This window comes from Myotis lucifugus, unplaced genomic scaffold (genome assembly GCF_000147115.1).
Source record: "Myotis lucifugus unplaced genomic scaffold, Myoluc2.0 scaffold_189, whole genome shotgun sequence".
NCBI lineage: Eukaryota > Metazoa > Chordata > Mammalia > Chiroptera > Vespertilionidae > Myotis > Myotis lucifugus.
Window position 1 is genome coordinate 1,532,295 of NW_005871237.1, and position 24,046 is coordinate 1,556,340.

Genomic DNA, 24,046 nt, shown 5'->3' on the forward strand with positions numbered 1-24,046 from the left:
TTTTGCTTCTTGGTGAGCCTGGCTAGAGGTTCATCCATCTTGTTTATCCTTTCAAAGAACCAGCTCTTGGTTTTATTGATTTTTGTTGTTGTTGTTGTTTTATGTAGTTTATTTCTGCTCTGATCTTTATTATTTCCTCCCTTCTGCTTACTCTGGGCGTTTCTTGTTTCTCTCTTTCTAATTTTTAAGTTGTTGGGTTAGATAATTTAAGTACCATTTTTCTTGTTTTTTGAGGTAGGCCTGTAGAGCTATGAACTCCCCTCTCAGGACTGCTTTCACTGTGTCCCATAGATTTTGGATTCTTGTATTTCATTGTCATTTGTTTCCAGGATGCTTTTGATCTCTCTGGTAACCCAGTCATTGTTTAATAGCATGCTATTTAGCCTCCAAGTGTTTGATTTTTTTCATTGTTTTTATTGTAGTTGATTTCTAATTTGATGCCATTCTGCTCTGAGAAGATGCTTGATATGATTTCTGTCTTCTTTAATTTGAAGAGACTTTCCCTGTGTCCCAATATGTGGTCTGTCTTTCAAAATATCTCGTGTGCACTTGAGAAGAATGTATATTCTGTAGCTTTGGGGTGAAATGTTCTGAATATGTCAATTAAGTCCATCTAATCTAGTGAGTCATTTAGGATTGCTGTTTCTTTGTTGATTTTTTGTCTAGAGGATTTACTCAATGATGTCAGTGGGGTATTAAAGTCTCCTAATATGATTGTATTGCTGTTGATCTCTCCCTTGATATCTTCCAGAAGTTTTTTTATGTTTTTGGGTGGTCCTGCATTGGGTGCATATATATTTACCAGAGTTATATCCTCTTGTTGTATCAATCCCTTTAGTATTATGAAGTGGCCTTTTTCATCTCTTATTATGGCCTTCACTTTGTTAGATATAAGTATTGCTACCCCAGCTTTTTTTTTTCATTTCCGTTTGCCTGAAAAAATATTTTTCCATCTCTTCACTATCAGTCTATATGAGTCCCTTGTCCTGAGGTGGGTCTCTTGTAGACAACATATATATGGGTCATGTTTTCTTATTCATTCAGGCACTCGATGTCTTTTGATTGGAGCATTTAATCCATTTAGGTTTAAGGTTATTATTGATAGGTACTTCCTTTTTTTAAAAATATATTTTATTGATTTTTTTACAGAGAGGAAGGGAGAGGGATAGAGAGTTAGAAACATCGATGAGAAAGAAACATTGATAAGCTGCCTCTTGTATACCCTCTCCTGGGGATGTGCCCGCAACCAAGGTACATGCCCTTGACCGGAATCGAACCCAGGACCCTTCAATCCGCAGGCAGACGCTCTATCTACTGAGCCAAACCGGTTAGGGCGATAGGTACTTCTTTATAGCCATTTTTATTTTTTAGGCCTGTGTTCTTTCTTCCCTTTTTATTTGTTCTTTTTACAATAGTCCCTTTAAAACTTCTTGCATTGCTGGCTTGATAGTGATAAACTCCCTTAGCCGTTTTTGGTCTTTGAAGCTCCTGATTTCCACTTCAATTTTGCATGCTAGCCTTGCTGGATAGAGTATTACTGGATTGAGTCCCTTTGCTTTGCATCACTTTGTATACTTCCTTCCATTCCTTTCCGGCCTGATGTGTTTCTGTTGAGAAATCATTAGACAATCTAATGGGAGATCCCTTGTAGGTACCTCTCTGTTTCTCTCTTGCAGCATTTAAGATTCTCTCTTTGTCATTAACGTTTGCCTTTGTAATTATCAAATTGTCTTGGTGTGGGTCTTTTTTGCTTCATCTTGTTTGGGACTCCCTGTGCTTCTGTGACTTCTTTCTTCTCCAAATCAGGGAAGTTTTTTGTCATTATTTCTTCAAATAGGTTTTCTATTCATTCCTCTTCTTGTTCTTCTGGCACCCCTATTATATATATGTTGCTTTGTTTCATGTTGTCCCAAGTCTCCCTTAGCTCTCCTCCTGCTTTCTAATTTTTTTCTCCAGTTGCTGTTCAGATTGGGTGTGTTATACTGCCCTGTCTTCTAACTCACTAATTTGGTCCTCCTCTCCTTCTAGTCTATTGTTGAAACCTTCCATTGTGTTTTTTATTGTAGCTATATCATTTTTTATTTCCTCTTGATTCTTGCATAAGTTGTTGAACTTCTCATCCAGCCGGTTTAGGAACTGTATGACCCTTATTTGGAATTCTTTTTCTGACATATTGAATGTCTCTGTTTCATTCAGTTCCTTTTCTGGCCATTCCTTCCCCCCCCCCCCCCCTTGGGGCTTGTTTCTTTGTCTCCCCATTTTTGCTCTCACCAGAGTGCCAGGGTGCCTAGTCACTGCACGGGGTGGCTGAAGCGGGAGGGGAGTGCACTCAGGGCTCACAGGAGCCTGCGGCCAGGGAGGCTGGGGTCCCAGTGTCTATGGGTCTGCAGATGAGGTAGCAGTTCTTTGGCCGGAGTGGCTGTAGTGTCCGGGATGGTGTCTGAACTTAGTCTGGGTGGTGGTGATGCTGGGCTCCTAGTCATAGCAGCTCTCCCCTTCAAGATGGCGTGTTTTCTGAGCTAGAGCCAGCAGCCCTGGGAGTGCTTGCAGCCATAGCAGGGGCTCCCTATCTAGTAGAGTCTGGTCTGCCAACCCCTGAGACTCCTGCAGGATCTAACTGTCACACACACACACACACACACACACACACACACACACACACCCACATCCACATACTCCCCTTTCACTCCCTCACTCACTCTCACTCTGTCCCTCATTACCGTCCTGCCAGCCTCCATCTTGACTCCCTTTTGCAAATTTCTTTAATGTGTAGCCTAAGAAAAGGCAACTGGTTTCTCATATCTGCTTCTGATCTGTTATGTTGTGTTTTGGTTGAAATACATAAAAAAATTTAGTCTTATACAGATAATGTAGTCAAAACAGGGAAAAGTATTATTTAAAAATCTTTATTGTTGAAAATATTACATAGGTCCTCCTTTTCCCCCCATTAACCTCTTCCAGCCCGCTCCCATCCTCCTCCCTCCTCCCCCCAGGCCCTCAGCACCCCATTGTCTGTGTCCACAGGTTATGCCTATATGCATACAAACTCATTGGTTGATCTCTTCCCACCCACCCTCCCTCGCCTTCCCTACCAGGTTCAACAATATGACACTGGGTCTATTTTTGAGCAACAGTTGATTTGGTTCATTAGATTCCACATATGAGTGAGATCATATGATACTTATCTTTCTTTGACTGACTTATTTCAGGGAAAAGTATTTTAATACTCAGATAATTGTAGTTATTCTTTGATACCACATTAAAATTCTACAAGTAGTAGTTTCTTAAAGATTAGTTGCAATGTGGAATTTGAAACCATGTCTAAACTTTTTCATACTCAGCCTTTAAAATCCATTGGTCTGTTTTGCACTAGGATGAATTTTTTACCTGTGCAAGATTTTGTAACTTATGCAGCCATCATTTGGAAGATATTGGTTTACTGGTTATGTAGGTCTTCCAAATGTTGACACATTTTATTATGTCATAACCAAAAGTCATATTCATTAATATCACACCAGTCTCATTGCAAGGGGTTTTCAAGTTATTGTGAAGCTGTCAAGCTCATAGTTATGAATACAAGTTTTTAAAAATTCTACTTATCACTTGAAAGTTTGAATTTTATCATTAGTAATATATGGTCAGTTGTTTTTCTTGAGTCTGACATCCTTACTTTATTCACTTGTTGAAAAAATGTCCATGAAATAGCCACATCTGAATTTTTTGTTATTTGTCCATCTAAAAATAGTGTTCCATTTTTAAAAATTGCTAATTCACTCTTTGATGATACTTTAAAAAAATTATTAAAAAACACATTTATAAATGTAAAAAACAAAACAAAAAGAATGTAGCAAAATATTAACCATGATTATCTTAGAGTGGTGGGGAAATGGTAATTTTTTTCCTTTTACTTTTCTTTAATGAATAATACTTTTTTGTTATGCAGTATAGTTTAAAGTGTTATGCAAAGTATGGTAATTATAAGAGTCAAATGAATGTGAATTATTAAGAATAATTAGTTTTGTTCTCTATTTTTCTTATTAGAATTTAGGTCCTGAATATGAAGATATGTTTAACATGTCATTACAGTGGATTTTTGAAAATGGAAAAGATGTTGGAATAAGGTAAAGGACTTAATTTCTACTTTGATCATTTTGTAGTATAAGAAGTGATTTTGCTTCTAAATTCTCCCTTTATTTTTAAATAGGTGTGTCGGCTATGGCCCTGATGAACAATTGACAAATGTAACTGATGTGCAGTTTTTACAATCCACAAGACCACTAATGTCTTTTTGGTGTCGTTTTCGGCGCGCTTTTATTACTGTCACCCACAGGTTATTGTTGTTATGTTTAGGTAAGTTGTTAGGATGACAAAGAAGATACATTGTATTTTATAATTTTTGTGTCTGTATTTCACCAAATGCTAGGATTGATAATTTATTTCATTATAAATCACATCCAAAACTCCTCTAAGATATAATAATATTGAAGTTTTTAAAAATAATGTCAGCATCAGTTTAGAAAACAGTACTCAGATATAAGTGCATAGATGGAAATCTACTTTAAAATAGAAATGGAAAATATAAAAATTAAGGTTAGTTTTTAAAAATAAAATATAAATATTTTAAGTAAAATATTATAAATATGGCAAGGTATATATGTTTATTAAAATTATTTTTTATTTTAAAAATATTACCTGAATTAAAATTTTCATTTAGGTTCCTAGATTTTATGAGTATTTTGATTGAAAATAGGAATTTATGAGATTATTTTTCTGTCCAAGTCCCTCAAGAATAAGTTAATTTACCTAAAATGTAAGGTATAGTATGTTTAATCCCAATAGGCTCACTTTTCTAGTAGCTTAACGCTGCAAAGGAAAAAAGTGTGTGAAACAGTTTTTATTTTGTTTTCAAAAAATTAATAGCTAGAATTTAAATGTTGCACTTATTAACAAATTTTTAAAACATTAAAAAAACGTAAAAATTAAAAAGAAAAGTTCAGTTGTCAACATAACAAAAGAAGTGAGATTAAGTTAAACTCTGAATTATGTTTAATATTAAAATTTTCTATATAATTTTAATTATGTAGCTAATTCAACCCACTCTCTTGAAGGCACATTCCATTATCCCATTATGGCAGTTAAAATAATCACTGTAGAAACTGTCATGAGTTTTCTTTTCTTGTTTTTCGCAATGAATGTTATTGAATGCCATTGACCACAAATTTTTAAAATGCAAAATATATGAATATTGCAGGTGTAGTGATGGTTTGTGTTGTTCTGCGTTACATGAAATATCGCTGGACAAAAGAGGAAGAGGAAACAAGACAGATGTATGATATGGTGATAAAGATTATAGGTATAGTATTTTTAGAAATCTAAACTGTTGCCATGGCCAGTGGTTAGAGCATTGGCTCGGGCACCGAAGGGTTTCGGGTTTGATTCCCGGTCAAGGGCATTGGGTTGTGTGTTTGCTCCCTCCCCACCCCCTATTGGGGCATGTGCAGGAAGCAACCAGTTCATGTGTCTCTCTTACATCGATTTCTCTCTTTCTCTCTCCCCCTCCCCCCTTCTCTCCCCTTCCCCCTCCCTCCCTTCCTTCCACTCTCTGAAAAGCAATGGAAAAATATCCTCAGGTGAGGATTAACAAAAAGTACAAATAAAAAAATCTAAACTATTTCTAGAATAGTCATTACGTGATAAACTATAACATGATAATCAGTGATTGATTCATTTGTAAATGTGTTGATTTATTTTCAGATGTTTTACGAAGTCATAATGAAGCTTGCCAGGAAAACAAAGATTTACAACCTTTCATGCCTATTCCACATGTTCGAGATTCCTTAATACTGCCTCATGACAGGTGTGTTCAAAGCATTATGAGTTAAAGTAAATAAGAATGTTGGTGTTTTCTGTAGTTGTGAAAAATTATTGCGAGTTGTGACCCTTCTCAACTAAACCTGTTTTACTGTGCAGGCTTTATTTTTGTACTTGAAACTCTTCTTTCTAAGTTCTCTTCTGTTACCTTCCTGACTTTGAGTGGCAAAATAGACAGATTTCTAAATCATTCTCATTTTGTTACATCTGATTTTTTTTTGTCAATTTCTACCTTATTTCCTTTACTTTCATCTTGATAAAGAAACAGAGATAGTAGCCAGTGAAGTTTTATTAGTTATATTTTTAAATACTTAATCTTGTTAACAAAGCTTTTAAAATAAGAGAACCAATAACTTCTTGAAAATAATTATGATGCCATATGCTAAAGCAGCTTTCTTAACCCTTGTAACACATTAAGGTCGAGTGGAAATTTTAGGGAGGAAAACATACTGATGCTTATAGTCTACCTCTAGAGTTTGAAATTCAGTAAATCTGAGGTGAGTGAAGTTCAGGCATCTAAATGTTTTTTGAAAAACTCCTTAAGAACAGCCAGAATTAACAATAACACTACCTGCAGTTATTAATATTTGAAAAAAATGATAAGCCAAGATGATAATCATTTTGTTGCTATAATAGGAAAAGAATGAAGAAAATCTGGGATAGAGCCGTTGACTTCCTTGCTGCTAACGAGTCTAGAGTTCGTACAGAAACACGAAGAATAGGTGGTGCAGATTTTCTAGTTTGGCGGTGGATCCAGCCTTCTGCATCCTGTGACAAGATATTAGTAATACCTTCAAAAGTATGGCAAGGTCAAGGTATGTATTTTTAAACAACAAAAAATACAAGCATAAATTTGTCTTGTTATTTTCAATTACAAGTCTTATGTTATTTAAAATAGTACAATTGAGCAAGGTATGAAAGCAAAGCTCCCTTTCCAGTTTCATCCCATAGAAGGAATTAGTGTTAGCTCCATATATGTCCTTCCACTTTCTCCTGGCTTTTAAAAACTTAAATGATTTGTCTTTTCTGTAATAGAATACTATACACATTAATTTTTTTCCTTTTTCACTTAACAAAGTTACTTAGTTATTAAAGATTTAATTGCATTTTCCTCTAATTTTTTATGCAGATAAGACACATATGCTTTATATATGTATATATGTTTTACATATATAATGCTGTATATATATAAGACATATTAAATGGAATCATAAGTTTTTAATTGCTCCTTTTTCCAATTTTTACTTGCCTGCATATCCCCCATGCTAAGTAGCTTTTCTGAGCATCTCTCTCTATATATTTTTTTTAATGCTTGCATAGCTACAAAAGCGTGTATATGTAAGTATATAGGAGGGTTTGGTGATTGGTTGTCTTATATAACCAAACCTCTACTAGTGATAGCTGTTACCTCACTTGAATTTTTTGTAACTTAATGGTTAGTGGAAAAATTATATCTTATGGTTAGTTTAATTTGCATTTCAGGACTAGTAGTGAGTTGAGTTTCTTTTAACCTTGTTGGATAAAAGCACATTTATCAATGTTTGCTAAGCATAGCTTTTATGGGAAAGATCAGTAAATTATTTTGAAATTACAATAAGATCCCATTTTTTCTAATTTTCACTGTTAAAGAGATTGAATAATAAGCTTAATATAATCATGGCATAAATATGAAGCTTTGACTTTGCCAAAGATGGCACTAAAGAATAAACTATTTGGGGTTTTTTGTTTTGTTTTGCTTTCTTAAAATATATTTTTATTGATTTCAGAGAGGAAGGGAGAGGAAGAGAGAGAGAGAAACATCAATGATGAGAGAGAATCATTGATTGGCTGCCTCCTTCATGCCCCCTACTGGGAACCAAGCCCACAACCTGGGCATGTGTCCTTGACTAGAATCGAACCCAGGACGCTTCAATCCATAGACTGATGCTCTATCCACTGAGCCAAACCAGCAAGGGCTAAACTATTTGTTTTAAAGGGTGCATGCAAAAGGGCCCTTTGACAGTGGAAACAATTCAAAGCCAGTCAGACCTGATTACCTTAATGCCTGGTTATAAAGGTGTGGAGTCTTAGCCTGATTTCTTCATAGAGCTAGCAATTAGTACTCATGTATGCCTTTGAGGTTCTAGAAAAGGCCATTATTTTGTTCATAGGAATTTTTGTAAAAATGTTATAGTTTGTCTTGTTTTTTAAAGGTGAGATTTTCAAGACAAATCTAAAGACAGTTTCTTGCCCAAATAATAATCCATATTGTTCTTCCATATTTATAGTAGTACTAGAGGCATGGTGCATGGTATTTGTGCATGGAGGGGGTGGTTCCCTCAGCTCAGCCTGCACCCACTCCATTCGGGGACCCCTTGGGGGATGTCCAACCACCCAGGTATTGGGCCTCAACCGGAGGTCGGACACCCCTCTCACAAGCTGGGACCGCTGGTTCCTAACCACTCGCCTGCCTGATTGCCCCTAACCCCTCTGCCTGCCTGATCACCCCTAACTGCCTCTGCCTGCCTGCCTAATTGTCCCTAACTGCCCTCCCCTGCCGGCCTGATCTCACTCCTAACTGTCCTTCCCTGCAGGCCTGATCTTGCCCCCAACTGCCCTCCTCTGCCGGCCAGTTTGGGTTCTGATTGGTCAGTTTCTATGCCAGTCAGCGCCAAAAGCTCCACCTCCTAGGCAGCCATTGACTCCTTACATTCTCCCAGATTTGGTTCTGATTGGTCAGTTTCTGTGCTAGTCAACGTCTCTGGGCCTCTCAACCGGGCCTGATCAGAAAGGTGAGGCTGATCAGCAGCCCCTGTGGAGGCCTGGAGAGAAATGGAGGCGTGGCTGTTGGCCAGGCCTGGAGAGAAAGAGAGGCAAGTTCTGATCAACGGCTGCCACAGAGGCTATGGATCAGACCCTGCCCCTCTCTCTGCAGGCCTCTCTCTGGGCCTGATCCACAGCCGCTAGGCAGTCAGTGCTGGGTCAGGGTGCCCACAGCTTCCGGTCTGATCGAGCCTTCAGTCATTAAGACCCTGGCTCTTTATTATATAGATGATTTACTTTAAGTGTGTTAAATTGGATGCTCTATAAACTCTAAGATTTAAAACTTCAGACTGTTATTTTTACTTTGTCATTTTCTTTAGGAAAAGACTGTTCAAATGTGATAAAATACAACCTCGTCAGTTATAGTAGTGGTAATACTATAATTCATGTAATACAATAACATGAATTGATATAATTTTTAAAGTGTTCTACTTTTTAATTAAAAAATGTTTTTATTGATTTTAGAGAGGAAGGTAGATAGAGAGATAGACACATTGATTGGCTGCCTCTTGCAACCTCCCCCCTACTGGGGACTGAACCCCCAACTCGGGTATGTGCCCTGACCAGGAATCAAACCAGTGACCTTTTGGTGCATGGGATGACACTCAACCAACTGAGCCACACCAGCCAGGGCCCTAGTACTTCTTATATTAATGTTTCATCAAAGTTTTGGTGTATTAAACATGCCAAGTACTGAGTTATCTTGCATATCTTTTGCCTCATGTAGCTCTAATAGAGAATTTAGTTTTAGTATTAATTTTATGCCATTAAATGTATAGTCTATCTAAATATAACTAAGTGACTCTGATATAGCTTTTTAAAAATATTAATACATAAAATAAGTTTTGCTTTCATTAAATGTATCTTAACAGATGTTATGCTGTATAAATCTGGCTGTATACTGAGGGGTTTTGGTAGTTTATGTAAAAAGATAGTTTTATTAACAAGCTTAATGTTTCTCCCCTTATAAATGCTATGATTTAATTGTAAAGATACATGGCTGAAGGGTTGTTAATTATAGTAGTCATATGAATTCACTGCCACTACAAGCTATTGTTATTTAATAGTATTTTTAAATAATTGACCTTATTGAATTTTTAGTTCAATTTCTAAAAGGTAGTTGTTTATAAATTAGATGATTATATGATATTAGTATTTCTAAAAGTATTTTAAAGCACCAGTTTAAAATCAAACAGTACCTGCTGGGGAGCCAGAGAACTATTTATGCTCTGACAGATTTAGTGTTTGGAATTAACAGCCTTTATTTGAAGGATCCAAAGGTAGTTCCTGAGGTATTTAAAATGTAGCATTGAGTAACTACTATATCTTTACTTTGCTCAGGAAGTGATTACAGTTCAGTTAGTGAGACAAAGCATTTATTTTAAAAATCAATTTCATCTTTGGGACTACTTTCTGACTAGTGGAAATTTGTGTCTAATCTAGCATAAGGTGGTATGAGTGTTTTTTTCCTCTGGTTCATCCCCTTATGGCCCAGGCCAATATTGGAATTTCAAGGAAGTCAGATTGCCTGCAATTAAAAGATCATCTAAGAACAGAACCTGTACACTGTTATGGTACTAGAAGTTCACAGACTTTCTTGATCTGGGGTCTTCTCAAGTATCTTCCCTTACTGTTTTACATTCCTGCATCTACAGGATCTTTTCATCACCATTTAAACATGCTGTAGTCTCTCTCATCTATAACACAGTGTTGGACTCTACACTGTCAAATAGCTATTACCTATTTACGGCCAAATAGCGTTAAACACTTTACTCATAGTCTTTACTTTTTCACCTCTCAGTTATTCTACAGCTGACTCCCGTCTGTTTTACATCCCCTTCATTCTAAGGAAACAGCTCTCAAACTTCCGAATTGGTAAATCCAATGGATTTTTTTGTTCTTAGAACTTTAATTTACTTAGAACTGTTAGCAATTGAGCCTGCCTAGAAACTTTTCTTCTTTTGGCTTTGGGGATGCCATTTTCTTCTGGTTTCTTCCTACCTCTGACAATTTCTTCAGTCTTTTTTTCTATTTCTACCTCTAGGTGTTAAGTTTCTGAAGGCCATCTTCTTATCTCATTCTACCTGTCTCCCTAGCGCAGTGGTTCTCAACCTTCTGGCCCAACAATAAAATTATTTTCGTTGCTACTTCATAACTGTAATGTTGCTACTGTTATGAATTGTAATGTAAATCCTATCTAATAAAAGACAAAAAGGGTAATTAACCGTACCTCCGCTACGCTTCCCATGGGCTAATGAGCAAGATATGCAAATTAACTGCCAACAAAGATGGCGGTCGGCAGCCACACAGCTGAAGTGAGCAGGAGGCTTGCTTGCTCCAGTGATGGAGGAAGCCAAGGTTCCCCGCCTCTCGTGACCCGGCTCTGAGCCCGAAAGCAACAATGTTTCAATTATAGAAGCTAAACAAACCCCAGATACCTACTTTCAGCCGGCCGCAGCCTCAGAGCTGGGAGCGCCAGTGACGGCAACAGTGTTTCAATTGTAGAAGGTAAATAAATCCCAGAATAAAAAGAAAAAAAGGAGAGTCTGGGAGCTTCAGTCGCTGGCCAGCCTGAAAACGGCCCTCAGCCCCTCACCCAGACTGTCCAGGCACCCCAGTGGGTACCCCCACCCTAAAGGGGGTGTGGCCAGCCTGAAAACAGCCATCATCCCCTCATCCAGGCTGGCCAGGCACCCCAGTGGGGACCCCCACCCTGAAGGGGGTGTGACCAGCTGCAAACAGCCATCAGCCCCTCATCCAGGTTGGCCAGGCACCCAAGCAGGACCCCCACCCTGATCCGGGACACCCTTCAAGGCAAACCAGCCAGCCCCCATCCGTGCACCAAGCCTCTATCCTATATAGTAAAAGGGTAATATGCAAACTGACCCTAACAGCAGAAAGACTGGGAATGACTGGTCACTATGACACACACTGACCACCAGGGGGGAGATGCTCAATGCAGGAGCTGCCCTCTGGTGGTCAGTGCGCTCTCACATGGGGGAGCTCTGCTCTGCCACAAGCCAGGCTGATGGCTGCCAGTACAGCGGTGGTGGTGGGAGCCTCTCCTGCCTCAGCAGCGCTAAGGATGTCCGACTGCAGCTTAGGTCTGCTCCCCGCTGGCAAGTGGACATCCCTCGAGGGCTGCCGGGCTGCCAGAGTGATGTCTGATTGCCATTTTAGGCCCAATCCCCTGGGGAGCAAGCCTAAGCCAGCAGGTGGTCATTCCCCCGAGGGGTCCCAGACTGCGAGAGGGCACAGGCCGGGCTGAGGGACCCCCGCCTCCCCGAGTGCACAAATTTTTGTGCACCAGGCCTCAAGTATCTAATATGCAGATGGTCTTAGGCGACCCCTGTGAAAGTGTCGTTCGACCACCAAAGGGGTCGCGACCCACCGGTTGAGAACCACTGCCCTTGCTGCTCTCTTGCTGTGACTTCATTTATCATATATGTTGATAACTTCCAAATTTATATTTTGAACTTAGTATTCTGTTTTAGTTTTCAGATTCTTATACTTAGCTATATATTTACCTTCTCTAATAGGAGATGGGCACCACAAATTCAACAGGTGCACGAGCTCAGTATCTTCTCTCTCCAAACTGACCTCTCCTTTGGTGTTCCTTTCTGATTAATCACACCTTTCCTTACAACTAAGGAGTCACCCATAATCTCTGTCTTATCCTCCATTTGCAGTTTTTAAATGAGTTACATCAGATCTACTCAAATAGGTTCTGATTCTATCCACTTATTTACATCTGCATTACTTTCCTTTCTTATCCACATTACTATAATTTCACTCTTAGACAACTATAATAACCTTTTTTAAAAATATATTTTTACTGATTTCAGAGGAAGGGAGAGGGAGAGAGAGATAAAAACATCAATGATGAGAGAGAATCATTGATCGGCTGCCTCCTGAACGCCCCACACTGGGGATAGATCCTACATCCTGGCCATATGCCCTGACCGGGAATTGAACTGTGACCTCCTGATTCATAGGTTGACGCTCAACCATTGATTCATGCTGTCTGGGTTATAATAACCTTCTAACTGGTCCTCTTATGTTCATTTTTGCTTCCACCTAAGTGATTCTCCATATGGCTGTCTATTTTTAAAATTTGTAACTTTAAAAGACAGATCTCATCATATTCATTCCTCTTCTGAGAATGTTTGAGTGGCTTTCTGTTGCACTTATGGTAATCCCTAAAATACTTTGTGACCTACATAGTCCTGAAAAATCTAACATCTCTCTCTTCAGGTTTATCTTTTCTTGTCCTCAGTCTAGCCACAGTACACTATTTTTAATGTCTCCCCCACTAAACTAAATTCTGTGAGAGCAATTATTGTCTTATTCACCTTAACATCCAGGGGTCTGCCTTGTAGTAAAAATACACAGTGAATATTTTTGAATGAATTAAATGATTGAATACTTTTTCAATAAATTGGAATAATGGCAAATAATAAAACTAACTTGTTTTTTGTAGCATTTCATTTAGATAGAAGAAATTCACCACCAAATAGTTTGACGCCGTGTCTCAAGATTCGAAATATGTTTGATCCAGTTATGTAAGTATTATGACCAGGGGTATGTGTAATTTTTATTTGGAATACTTGGCTGAAAAATCAGTGGTATTCTTAAAAATGCTGTGGCTGTAATTGAAAAATCTCTTTTCCTTCTTAATTTCTAACTACAGAAATGTTATATTTTTCTCTTCTCTTTTTGTTATATTGCAACCAAAGGTTTGGCTAAAAGACCCAGATGTATAATGATTTGTAAAACTTTTATAAATCTTACCCACATAGCATATAAATGCTTGAGTCAAATTAATGACACACACCATACAGACAGTACTCTTTATTAAATGCATAAGTCATGTATGCCTATGTTGTTTGCCTCAATGGGCAATAGAGATAAAAATATCTGCTATTTTTAAATTTCTAATCTTGTAAAAATTCTCTACAAAGATGTTACATACCTTCCTTTCCACAACCCTTTTTATCCATGTAATATTTGAAAAACTTTTCTGTCCATTTAATAGTTGAGAAACATTTCTATAATAATCTTCCTGGAGGCAACTGCTTATCTGTTCAATGATACGACATTCTATTTTTTTTGTTTTAATCTTCACAGTGGAAATTAATTACATATAAAATACTTATAAGTTACATTTAATAACTCATTTATTGCATGAAATAGTTGAGCCCTGGCCAGGTGACTCAGTTGGTGGAGTGTCATCCTGTACACCAAAATGTTTCAGGTTTGATTTCTGGTCAGGGAACATACCTAGGTTGCAGATTTGATCCCCAGTTGGGGCAAGTATGGGAGGCCCTTCTCTCTCTCTAAAAATCAGAAACATATCCTCAGGTGAGGATAAAAAAAAGAAAAGAAATAGTTGATATGATGAAATTCTAAATAAGTGACAGCAAAATCAGAAATATGGGGAAGCACTGTCAGTATATACACAGCCTCTATTTTGCAGAGATAGAAATAATTAACAAGGTGGTAATCCTGTTGGGAATCTTACCTCATACCTTAACAGTTAGAAAATCACTGCCAGTCCAGTGATTACTTAAGATGAAGATTACAATTTAAAGTGTAGCCGCCTTCCCCTCTGCCTCACAATCTATATCTTAATTTACATTGCTGCAGCAGGATATCGTAAAGCTCTCTTAATATTGAGGTGACTATTTTTGCTTGTATGACTCTAATTATTTTGGAGAAGAGAAGCTCAGAATACATTACAGCAGGTCCTTGAATAACACTTTTTTGTTCAATTTGTTTAATGCCATTTTATTATAACATTGATGAGAAGTGTAGGAATGTAACTCGTATTTATATTAATCAGCCTCTGTTAAAATTGGTTGTCATACATCATTTCACTTAAAAGTCGCAGAACCTATTGACAATGTTAAGTGAGGACTTACTGTATTTACTAAAAATTTTGCTTAAGTTTAGGAATTTGACAATATTATTAAAAAAATAATATCCAACGTTTACCAGTCTACCCCAACTCATTAAAATGATTATTAACGTGTAGAAAGAAAAAAGAAATGACTATAGCTACATAGGATTTTAAACATAAAAATGACAGCACATTTGTTCTTCTATGGTGGACTAATCCTTCCTTGTCCCAGCTCTGCGTTCTTACACTGGAAAGTGAGAAAAGAGCTGAGCTTCTGAAAGCTAATATATATACATACATACATACATACATACATACATACATGTATTTTAATCTACCTACTAGTATCAAGCATTTATTTACTACTACCTTTTTAAACTATCCCCATTCTAGTAGGATATATGTTTTAAGAGACAAAAGACTTCTTACTGAGTATGAATATGGGTGTTGATTTTTGTTTTCATTAATTTTTAGGGAAATAGGGGATCAGTGGCATTTGGCAATTCAAGAAGCAATTTTAGAAAAATGCAGTGATAATGATGGCATTGTTCATATTGCAGTAGACAAAAATTCACGTGAGGTAAAGTAACTTTTACTATTGAATTCTACATTTTGAATTTGTTGCTATTAAACTAAGATTATTCTTTCTCTCTTTTTTTAATATCGCAGGGTTGTGTATATGTTAAATGTCTGTCTCCAGAATATGCTGGGAAAGCTTTTAAGGCATTGCATGGCTCTTGGTTTGATGGTAAGAAATTTGAGTATTATAAACATTTTGAAGAGATAAATTATGGCTTACTATTTAAAGTATACTAGATTTTAAATTAAAGAATTTTAAGAGCATTTTTACAGTAATAATTTTAGATTATGTTAACTTGTGTTTTGTTTATGTTTTTTACCACAGTTTTTTTATAAATCGTTAAGCACATTTTTACAGATCTAAAATACTATTTTTATCTTACAACAGGGAAATTGGTTACAGTAAAATATTTACGACTAGATAGATATCACCATCGCTTTCCCCACGCTCTTACTTGCAACACTCCCTTGAAGCCATCAAATAAACATATGAACTCTATGTCTCATCTTCGTCTGCGGACTGGCTTAGCCAATTCTCAAGGAGGTTCCTGAAAAGACTTTCTTCCACTCCTAGAACTGTTATTTACAATAGAAAAATTCCAGTTTGGTTTCTTGTCTTCCTTTTTAAATGCTTTTTGTATGTAATATTTTTATTGAATACAGCTCTATTTGAACGTTCCAGAAATCTTAAGGTTCCAAAGGGACTTAGCAATGAGGCAGCAATGCTGAGTAGGTAAATAATTGTTTCATTCAGTTTTTTGGAGCTCATTTAAGCCAATGCATTTAAAGTTTTGCATGAGGAACATTGACTTTATTACATATTTTCAGATGTGGTGGTGGTATTTTTGCACCAAAAAGTGTTTTGATAATCACACAAAAGCATGGTAAAGAGACTTGTATTTCCATAATTTCCTGTGAACTAATGTTGTGACTTCTTGTATACAGTAACCCGTATAGATCCTTACAGGCTAATGTGGTAAAACTGTTCATTTTCCAATTTAACCTTAGGTTTCTATTGCTTGTAAGAGATTCATTTGCTACAGCTGGAATATGGGAAAACTAATTTGGATTTAGTGGTTACATATAAGTATAATTGGATGTACATGTACTTAAATTGGCTTTTGTATATATGTATAATTGCTGGTGGTGGCAAAAGTAGTCTTGTTTTGTGAGGATGTCTGCATTAAAGCAGTAAAATAAGCTTCCTATTTTATTCATAATCTAAAGTGTGTATATATATATATGTATATGTATATATGTGTGTATGTATATATATATGTATGTGTGTATGTGTATATATACACACACATATATACATATGGCTGTACTATCACATAGATCAAACAGCCAAAACCCCGGAAGTATTAGATACAAGTTTCAAATATCTTTTATAGGTTTTATATAAAAATGTCTTGAGTATGATTTTGTGTGAAAGTTTCGATACCAGTTGTAATGGTTTCAAATTTATGTGAGCAATAAAGAAGCAATTGGCGGATATTGGAAAAGTATTTTGTGAAAAGCTGTATTTATTATAAATGCTAGGGCTACGATATAGTACCATTGGGATTAAGTCATTTTCCCAATCTATTTATAACTTAATAAAATATTAGCTCCCCTGTTATATGTCAAGTTTAAAGCAGGGCACATTGTTTCAGCAAAATGTGTATCTGAAAAATTATATCTACAGTTTTGGGTCATGAAAAGTTTGCAATATAGTAAATGCACGAGTGACCATTGCTTTGTGCCTCGATATTTACTTTGTTTCAGTAAAGTTACTTTATTACTGTTTTTGATTTCAGATTAAAATAGTTGTGGAGCAAAGTTTACTTGTAATGTCCACAACTGGCTTTTTTTTTTCCTTTTTGTTTTTTAAGTAACCTGTTGATATATCATTGTCAGTCCAAATGAATATGTGAAACAGCTGAAGGTTGTACCCATTTTTATTTTGTTTAAAGCTCAGTTTCCTTTTTGGTTTTTATTGTATATGTGTTGGGTTTGCAGCATGCACTTGCACAGATAATGCACGTTTTCTGGTTAAGTAAACATGATGCACACTGTTCTGTAACAGAAAACCCTATTGTGCCTTACCTATGTGCTTTTGTGGGCACCATGTTTATGAAGAATAAAAATGATTTGTTATCTGAAGAGAATAAATTTTAAATTCTCAGTTTATGTCTCAGATGCTAACGTGTGAAAATATAAATATATATAATATATAAAATAACCATTTTATGTGCATCATAGTGATTTATCTGAGCTTAGTGACCCCATCTTGTGACCTGTTGCAAGAGTGAATGTAAAAATAGTTGTGGCATTTTAAAAGGTAGCGTTTTGATGCAGATACATCTTTATCTTGCTTCTAAAACATATTTCATGTAAACATTGTACACTTATTATTGTAATATATACTATTATGCAGCTTATTTTACCTGAAACTGTTAAGCTGACCAAGATCCCTCCCTGCAAGACAGATGGGAATGTGTATAATAACTAGATATTTGAGAAGTTCTGAAGTTTGATGTAATCTGTTACTTGTCCTGTTACAAAAAAGGAAAAAATTAAAAATTTATTAGGTTTTTTTAATGCGTGTTGGCTTTTAAAAAACTTCGTAAGTGCCCTGTGTCTTTATTTTTTCTACCAGTGAAAGTAGGTGCCTTTATTTTATATCTTTTTGGGTATCTGTAAATATATGTGTGTTTTATAAAGATGGATAAAGACCCTAGAGTTAATTTTAACCATCTATTCCTCAGCATTTTACTTTTCTTTATGAGAAATGTCTTTTTCTAAAAAGTGTTTGAATCAGAGTGGGGCAAGAATGTAAATCAGCTGCATTACTAAACACAGTTTAGTTTAGCTAGACATTTTTTAAAAAGCAAGACTTACTCAAAAAAAGAAGCCATTCTTTTACATATTCTGGTTCATACTCCCTATCTCATCATAAAAAAAAATGGTTAATGGGCTTTGAGTAGCAATGGTTTAGATTTTTTGATGGTTTAATCGAGTAAAAAGAAGACTTGGTCATTCAGTAAGTTGATAGATATAGCAGTTTGTATATCTTAGGGATGCAAATATGAAAAGACAAAGCCACTTCTCAAGATGGTTACAGTCTAGAGTAGCGGTTGCCAACCTTTCGGACCTCATGGACCACCAGTGGTCCATGAACCACTGGTTGGTGACCGCTGGTCTAGAGGAAGAACATTGGGCAGATAAGTTAAAATATAGTGTAGTGTGGAAAATATAGTGAGAGAGAAAAGAGCAGAAGAAATTCTGGGAGAACAGAGAGGCACCTAATCTATCTATATATATATAAGGCTAAACAACCGGCCAACTGGCTGGTAGGTATGATGCACACTGACCACCAGGGGGCAGATATTCAACTCAGGAGTTGCTCAGCAACACCAACTCTCGCACTCTGGGACCCCTTGGGGGATGTCGGAGAGCCTGTTTTGGCCCAATCCCCGCAGGCCCTGCAGGCCAGGCCAAGGGGCCCCACCTGCCAGAGGGACCCGGCTCACTCCGCAGATGCCCTTCGAGCCATGGCACAACCCCAGGTGTGGCCGGCCGGGGAGGGACCGCAGGAGGTTGGCTCCAGGGGCGTGGCCGGCCCATCTTGCCCAGTCCCACCCCGCTGGCCACCTTCTAATTAATTTCCTCTCAAAGTGCACCAATCCGTGCACCGGGCCACTAGTAATCTTAATAAATGGAGAAGACATCAGGGCAGATGAGGTAATAGCTGAGCCATATTTTAATTTAGTTGAACTTTAAACTCTTCTTAATTAGTATAATACACTGATAAGTCTTCTTTCCCTTGAGCTCTCAAGAGAGCTTTGATTCTTGTGATGAGCTTATAAAAATTAATATATGAAACCTGAGTTATTACACAATCCATTTTCACACTCATTTGTCTATGGGTTCCTGAATATCTTGTGAACTGAAGCCTGATATTGGACTTGGTTATACTTTCCTTGTTTCGTATTCACTGTATGGATGGCAGTTGTGATTTCCAAGTGAACAATGTTTTGATGTATTATGTGTCCAGAACATTTCCTTTAATAAGATTGACCTTGTGGTCTCCCTGCCTGCTCCTAGTAACAGCACTTTAGTGTAGGTCACCTACATGGCTTCTTCGCCCTTTCTTCCTAGACTTATCTCGGCAAGTCACTTCCAGATGACTCATAGGAGGATGCTAAATCAAGCAGAATTTTGGCAGCCATTCTTTTGGAAAAGATGCTCAAGAACAGGTACTTAAGAACTGAAAATAGTTAGAAACCAGAAGCTGTGGTTTAAAGAAACTGAATATCCAGGATGCTTGTTTTCTTGGTCCGGCATGCATGACTACTGCCTTTGAGCTCCACTGTAGAATGTTTGACTAGAAATGCTGCATCCTACACCTAAGAACCTTTACTGGGAGATAGACTCTTTGTGTTGATTCTTAGGTTTTAAAACCGGTAGAATCAGTGTACTTAGATTTACTTTTTGTTTCATGGGTGGAGACCTGCATGTGCGCCTGAGATTGGAAAGGCAGCCATCTAGGCATAGAGAGTACATGAAGAAGTAGGTAGATTGATGAGAAGCAACCTAGTGCATTAATAAACTACAAGCAGTTTTTATGATTGAAGGACTGAGTACAAGACAGTAAGACAGGAAAGGTAAGCAATGATCAGATCATCAAAGGCTTCATGGATCACATGAAGTTTGGATATTGGTTGTTAAAGTGAGTTTAGGTGAGGATTTGTTGGAATGAAAAATAGAGAAAGGATCTGAGTAGTTGGGTATTGAGAGAGAGATTGATCAGTTTTCTACCAGAGAATAGATGATAAGTAAATTGGATGGGAAAGATTTTGATAAATTTTTGGATATTTTGAGATTGGGATGCCTATGGAATATTCAGGGGGATGTTTCTAGCAGGTGATTGGATTTCTAATTTTGAGATATTTGAGAAAGATCTGAGCTAGAGATACAATTTGGGAGTTAAAAACCATGAAAGTGCATTATGTGAGCCAGAGAGAGTCCCTATAGAGGCAGAAATTTAATCAAATCCCAATTCTGCCTTATTTAGCTGTATGGCCCTTAGGTGGGGGTTAGGAATGGGGTGAAGTGTTAAGAAAAATTTGAAACAAATTAGGAAGGTGGAATTTGAAAAGGCCTTTCAATGAGGTGAAATTAAAGTGGAAATTTAATATACTGATCACATTTCTGGTTTGGGCAACTGGTTAAATGGTGGTGACATTTCCTAAATTATGGATTACTGGATTGGGGAGCCCGAGTCAATCAGAGGGCTTAAATAACATTTCCTAGAATTGCAGAAGTTAAACAAACTAAACCTTCTAACTTTTTTTTATTGTAAGACATTGTTACAGGAAGGGCAAGAGGGTACAGTCTCTGAGAATCTGTCCTCTCCAAAAACCAGAATTGTTACCTTAAATAATGTTTTAGCCTTGCTTATGATTCTCTGATACTAATTAGAAATTTTACTGGTTTGTGGAAAAATGAGATGTTGAGTAGATCTAGAAACCTGTGACTGTCAAAAGAAGGAATAAATACAAAAGTTGGTCATTAAATAGGACTGTTTGTAAATTTTTTGCCATACACCCCAAAACCAGAAACTTGTTTGAAGCTGTGTGATAGAGCTATTGAAACTAGTCAAGTGTTATAGGCCTGGAGACCTTTTTTTCCCCCTCGGTGCAGGGCAACTTCATTTTTCCTTTGATTTGTTGATAATTTAAAATTTCAACCTTTAAAGGGTAGTCTCACTTTTATAATTCTAAATGTTGCAGTACTTCATTTTACTATTTAAAAAAAGCTACTAATGTGTACATGTTCAGATTTTAGTGGCTCTTTATTTCCTATTGAATAAAAGCCAAACTTATGATTATATATATTTTTTATTTTTAGAGAAAGTAAGGGGGAGAGAGAAATATCGATCGCTGTCTCCTGCATGCACCCAGACTGGGGCTTGATCCCACAACCTGGGTATGTGCCCTGACCGGAATCAAATCTGCCACCTTTTGATGTACTAGACAACATTTGGACCAAGTGAGCCACACCGGCCAGGGCAATCTGTGAAATTTTAGGGTTAACTTCAGTTACTGCAAAGAAGTCAGCTGGAATTTTATGGGGGTTGTTCTCAACTGTATATCAATATGCAACATGAGAAGCATTGCCGTTTTAAAAATATTAAGTGTTCTGAGGCATGAAAATATGATATATTTCCATTTATTTAACATCGTCTTTAATTTCAACAATGTTGGTAGTTTTCAGAATATAAATTCTCTATTTCATTTGTTAAATGTATTCCTAGGTATGTTCTTTTATATGCTACTAGAGGCCCGGTGCATGAGATTCGTGCACGTGTGTGGTGGTGTCCCTCAGCCCAACCTGCACCCTCTCCAATCTGGGACCCCTTGAAGGATGTCTGACTGCCCGTTTAGGCCCGATCTTGATGGGCCTAAACGGGCAGTCGGACATCCCTCTCACAATCCAGGACTGCTGGCTCCCAACCGCTCGCCTGCCTGATTGCCCCAAACCGCTTCTGCCTGCCAGCCTGATCACCCCCTAACCACTCCCCTGCCAGCCTGGTTGCTCCCAACTGCCCTCCCCTGCAGGCCTGATCCCTCAACTGCCCTCCCCTGCAGGCCTGGTCCCCCCCAGCTGCCCTCCCCTGCTGGCCTGATTGCCCACAACTGCCGTCCCCTGTCAGCCGTCTTGTGTCCACATGGGGCGGCCATCTTGTGTGTTGGAGTGGTGGTCAATTTGCATATTACCGCTTCATTATATAGGACTATAAGTGGAATTTTCAAATTGTATAGAATTGGGTTCTGCCTCCTTATCAGCTTATTAGTTCTAATAGGTTTTAGTGATTTTCTTGGAATTTCCTATATATAAGATCATGTCATCTGCATATAGAAATAGTTTTTCTTATTTCTATATTTTTTCCCCTCCTAATTGCCCTCCAGTACAATATTGAATGGAAGTAGTGAGAGAAGAGATCTTTGTCATGTTCTTAATCTTAGAGGGAAATCATTGAGTCTTTCATTATTAAGTATGATGTTAACTATGGGTATGTTACAACATACTGTAATTTTTATTTTCGTTAATCTCAAAGTATTCTCTTATTTTCCTTTATCATGTTGAGGAAGTTCTCTTCTATATCTCATTTGTTATTTTTTTTATGAAGGAGTGTTAGATTTTGTCAAATGCATTTTCTATGTGTATTTAAATGATCATGTGATTTCCCCCCTCTTTATTCTGTTGGTAATGAGAATTGATTCTCAAATGCAAAGCAATCTTGCATTCCTAGGATAAATCCCAGGTCATGATTATCCTATCTAATAATAAACATGGTAATTGACCGTACCTTCGCTACGCCTCCCATTGGCTAATCAGCGTGATATGCAAATTAACTGCCAACAAAGATGGCGGCTAATTTCCATACTGCAGGCAGGGCAGGACAGCGCGAGCCGCCAGCACGCCGCCGTCCAGGGCAGGCCCTCCCCCAGGAGCCGGCCCCGCCTTGCCGCCAGGGACCAAACATTGGCGGGTCCTGGGCGGCAAAGCAGCCCCGCCCCAGAAACCCCCAGGAGCCAGCCCCGCCTTGCCCCAGAAGCCCCAGAAGCCGCCTGATATGGTAGTAACTCTATCAGTAAGCACTCTGAAAGTCAGTGGCATAAATGCACCAATTAAAAGACAGATTATGAGGGTGAATCAAAAACAAAACCCACTTTAAATATAAAGACACATATAGATTAAAAGTAAATGAATTAAGCTGCAGCCTGTTTTGCTCAGTGGATAGAGCATTAGCCCTTGGACTGAAGGGTCCCAGGTTCGATTCCAGTCAAGGGCATGTACCTTAGTTGCTACCTTGATCCCCAGTTCCTAAAAGAGCATGTGCACGAGGCAACCAATCAATGTGTCTCTCCCTTTCCCTTCACTCTCTCTAAAATTCAATGGAAAAATATCCTTGGGTGAAGATTAACAAAAACAAAGTAAATGGATTAAGTAACATTAAAGAGATTATAAGAAAAATATATTCCAAATTTTGTTAGTTGTATAATGGTTATGTTAAAATTATTAACACCTAAGAAATTGGGTGAAGGGTACATATAATATGCTGTAATATTTTATAGGTTTTTTTACATGTATGAGATTATTTCAAATTAAAATAATAAAAAATTAAAATTAATATTAATTGAAATGTATCTGCATTACATGAAAAATCTCCTAATTGCTTCTAGCATAATTTATTAAATTGTGCTAAAATTTACAAGGGTTCAGTTAAAAGATATCTTAATTCTAAATGATATAATAGAAAATATATAATAGTGCAGTTATAAGCACTTATCTGAAAACAAAAATTTAAAGAAGTTTATTTAAAGAAGGGATTAGCCAAAGAAAATATATGCACAACCCATGGACACAGACAACAGTATGGTGATGGCCAGAGAGAAATGGGGGGCAAGAGCTGGGTAGAGGGGGCAAAAGGGGGGAAATAGGGACATCCTATATAATAATAATAAAAGGCTAATATGCACATTGACTGAACAGCAGAATGACCAGTTGCTGTGATGCACACTGGCCACCAGGGGGGCAGACGCTCAATGCAGGAGCTGCCCCCTGGTGGTTGGTGCACTTCCATATGGGGAGTGCCATTCAGCCAGAAGCTGGCTCATGGCTGGCCAGTGCAGTGGTGGTGGTAGGAGCCTCTCCCACCTCCATGGCAGCACTAAGAATGTCCAACTAACGGTTTAGACCTGATCCTTGGGGGCCTAAGCCTTTACTCGGACATCCCCGAGGGCTCCCTGGCTGCCAGAAGGATGTCTGACTGCAAGCTTAGGCCTGATCCCCCGGGGAGTGGGCCTAAGTCGACAGGTGGACCAATCCAAGGGGTCCTGGACT

General features: G+C 37.7%; 1 protein-coding gene across 1 annotated transcript in view; it reads left to right on the plus strand.

The window, feature by feature from the left end:
* Positions 1-17,729, plus strand: part of LEMD3 (LEM domain containing 3) — an 81,365-nt gene extending 63,636 nt beyond the window's left edge. Inside the window, exons 6-14 of the mRNA XM_023760661.1 lie at positions 4,042-4,121; positions 4,205-4,350; positions 5,252-5,353; positions 5,755-5,857; positions 6,508-6,686; positions 13,154-13,235; positions 15,047-15,152; positions 15,242-15,320; positions 15,540-17,729. Of these exons, the coding sequence (XP_023616429.1) occupies positions 4,042-4,121; positions 4,205-4,350; positions 5,252-5,353; positions 5,755-5,857; positions 6,508-6,686; positions 13,154-13,235; positions 15,047-15,152; positions 15,242-15,320; positions 15,540-15,703 (1,041 nt within the window). The 3' untranslated portion in view covers positions 15,704-17,729. The remainder of the gene's footprint in view (positions 1-4,041; positions 4,122-4,204; positions 4,351-5,251; positions 5,354-5,754; positions 5,858-6,507; positions 6,687-13,153; positions 13,236-15,046; positions 15,153-15,241; positions 15,321-15,539) is intronic.
* The last annotated feature ends 6,317 nt before the right edge of the window (positions 17,730-24,046 follow it).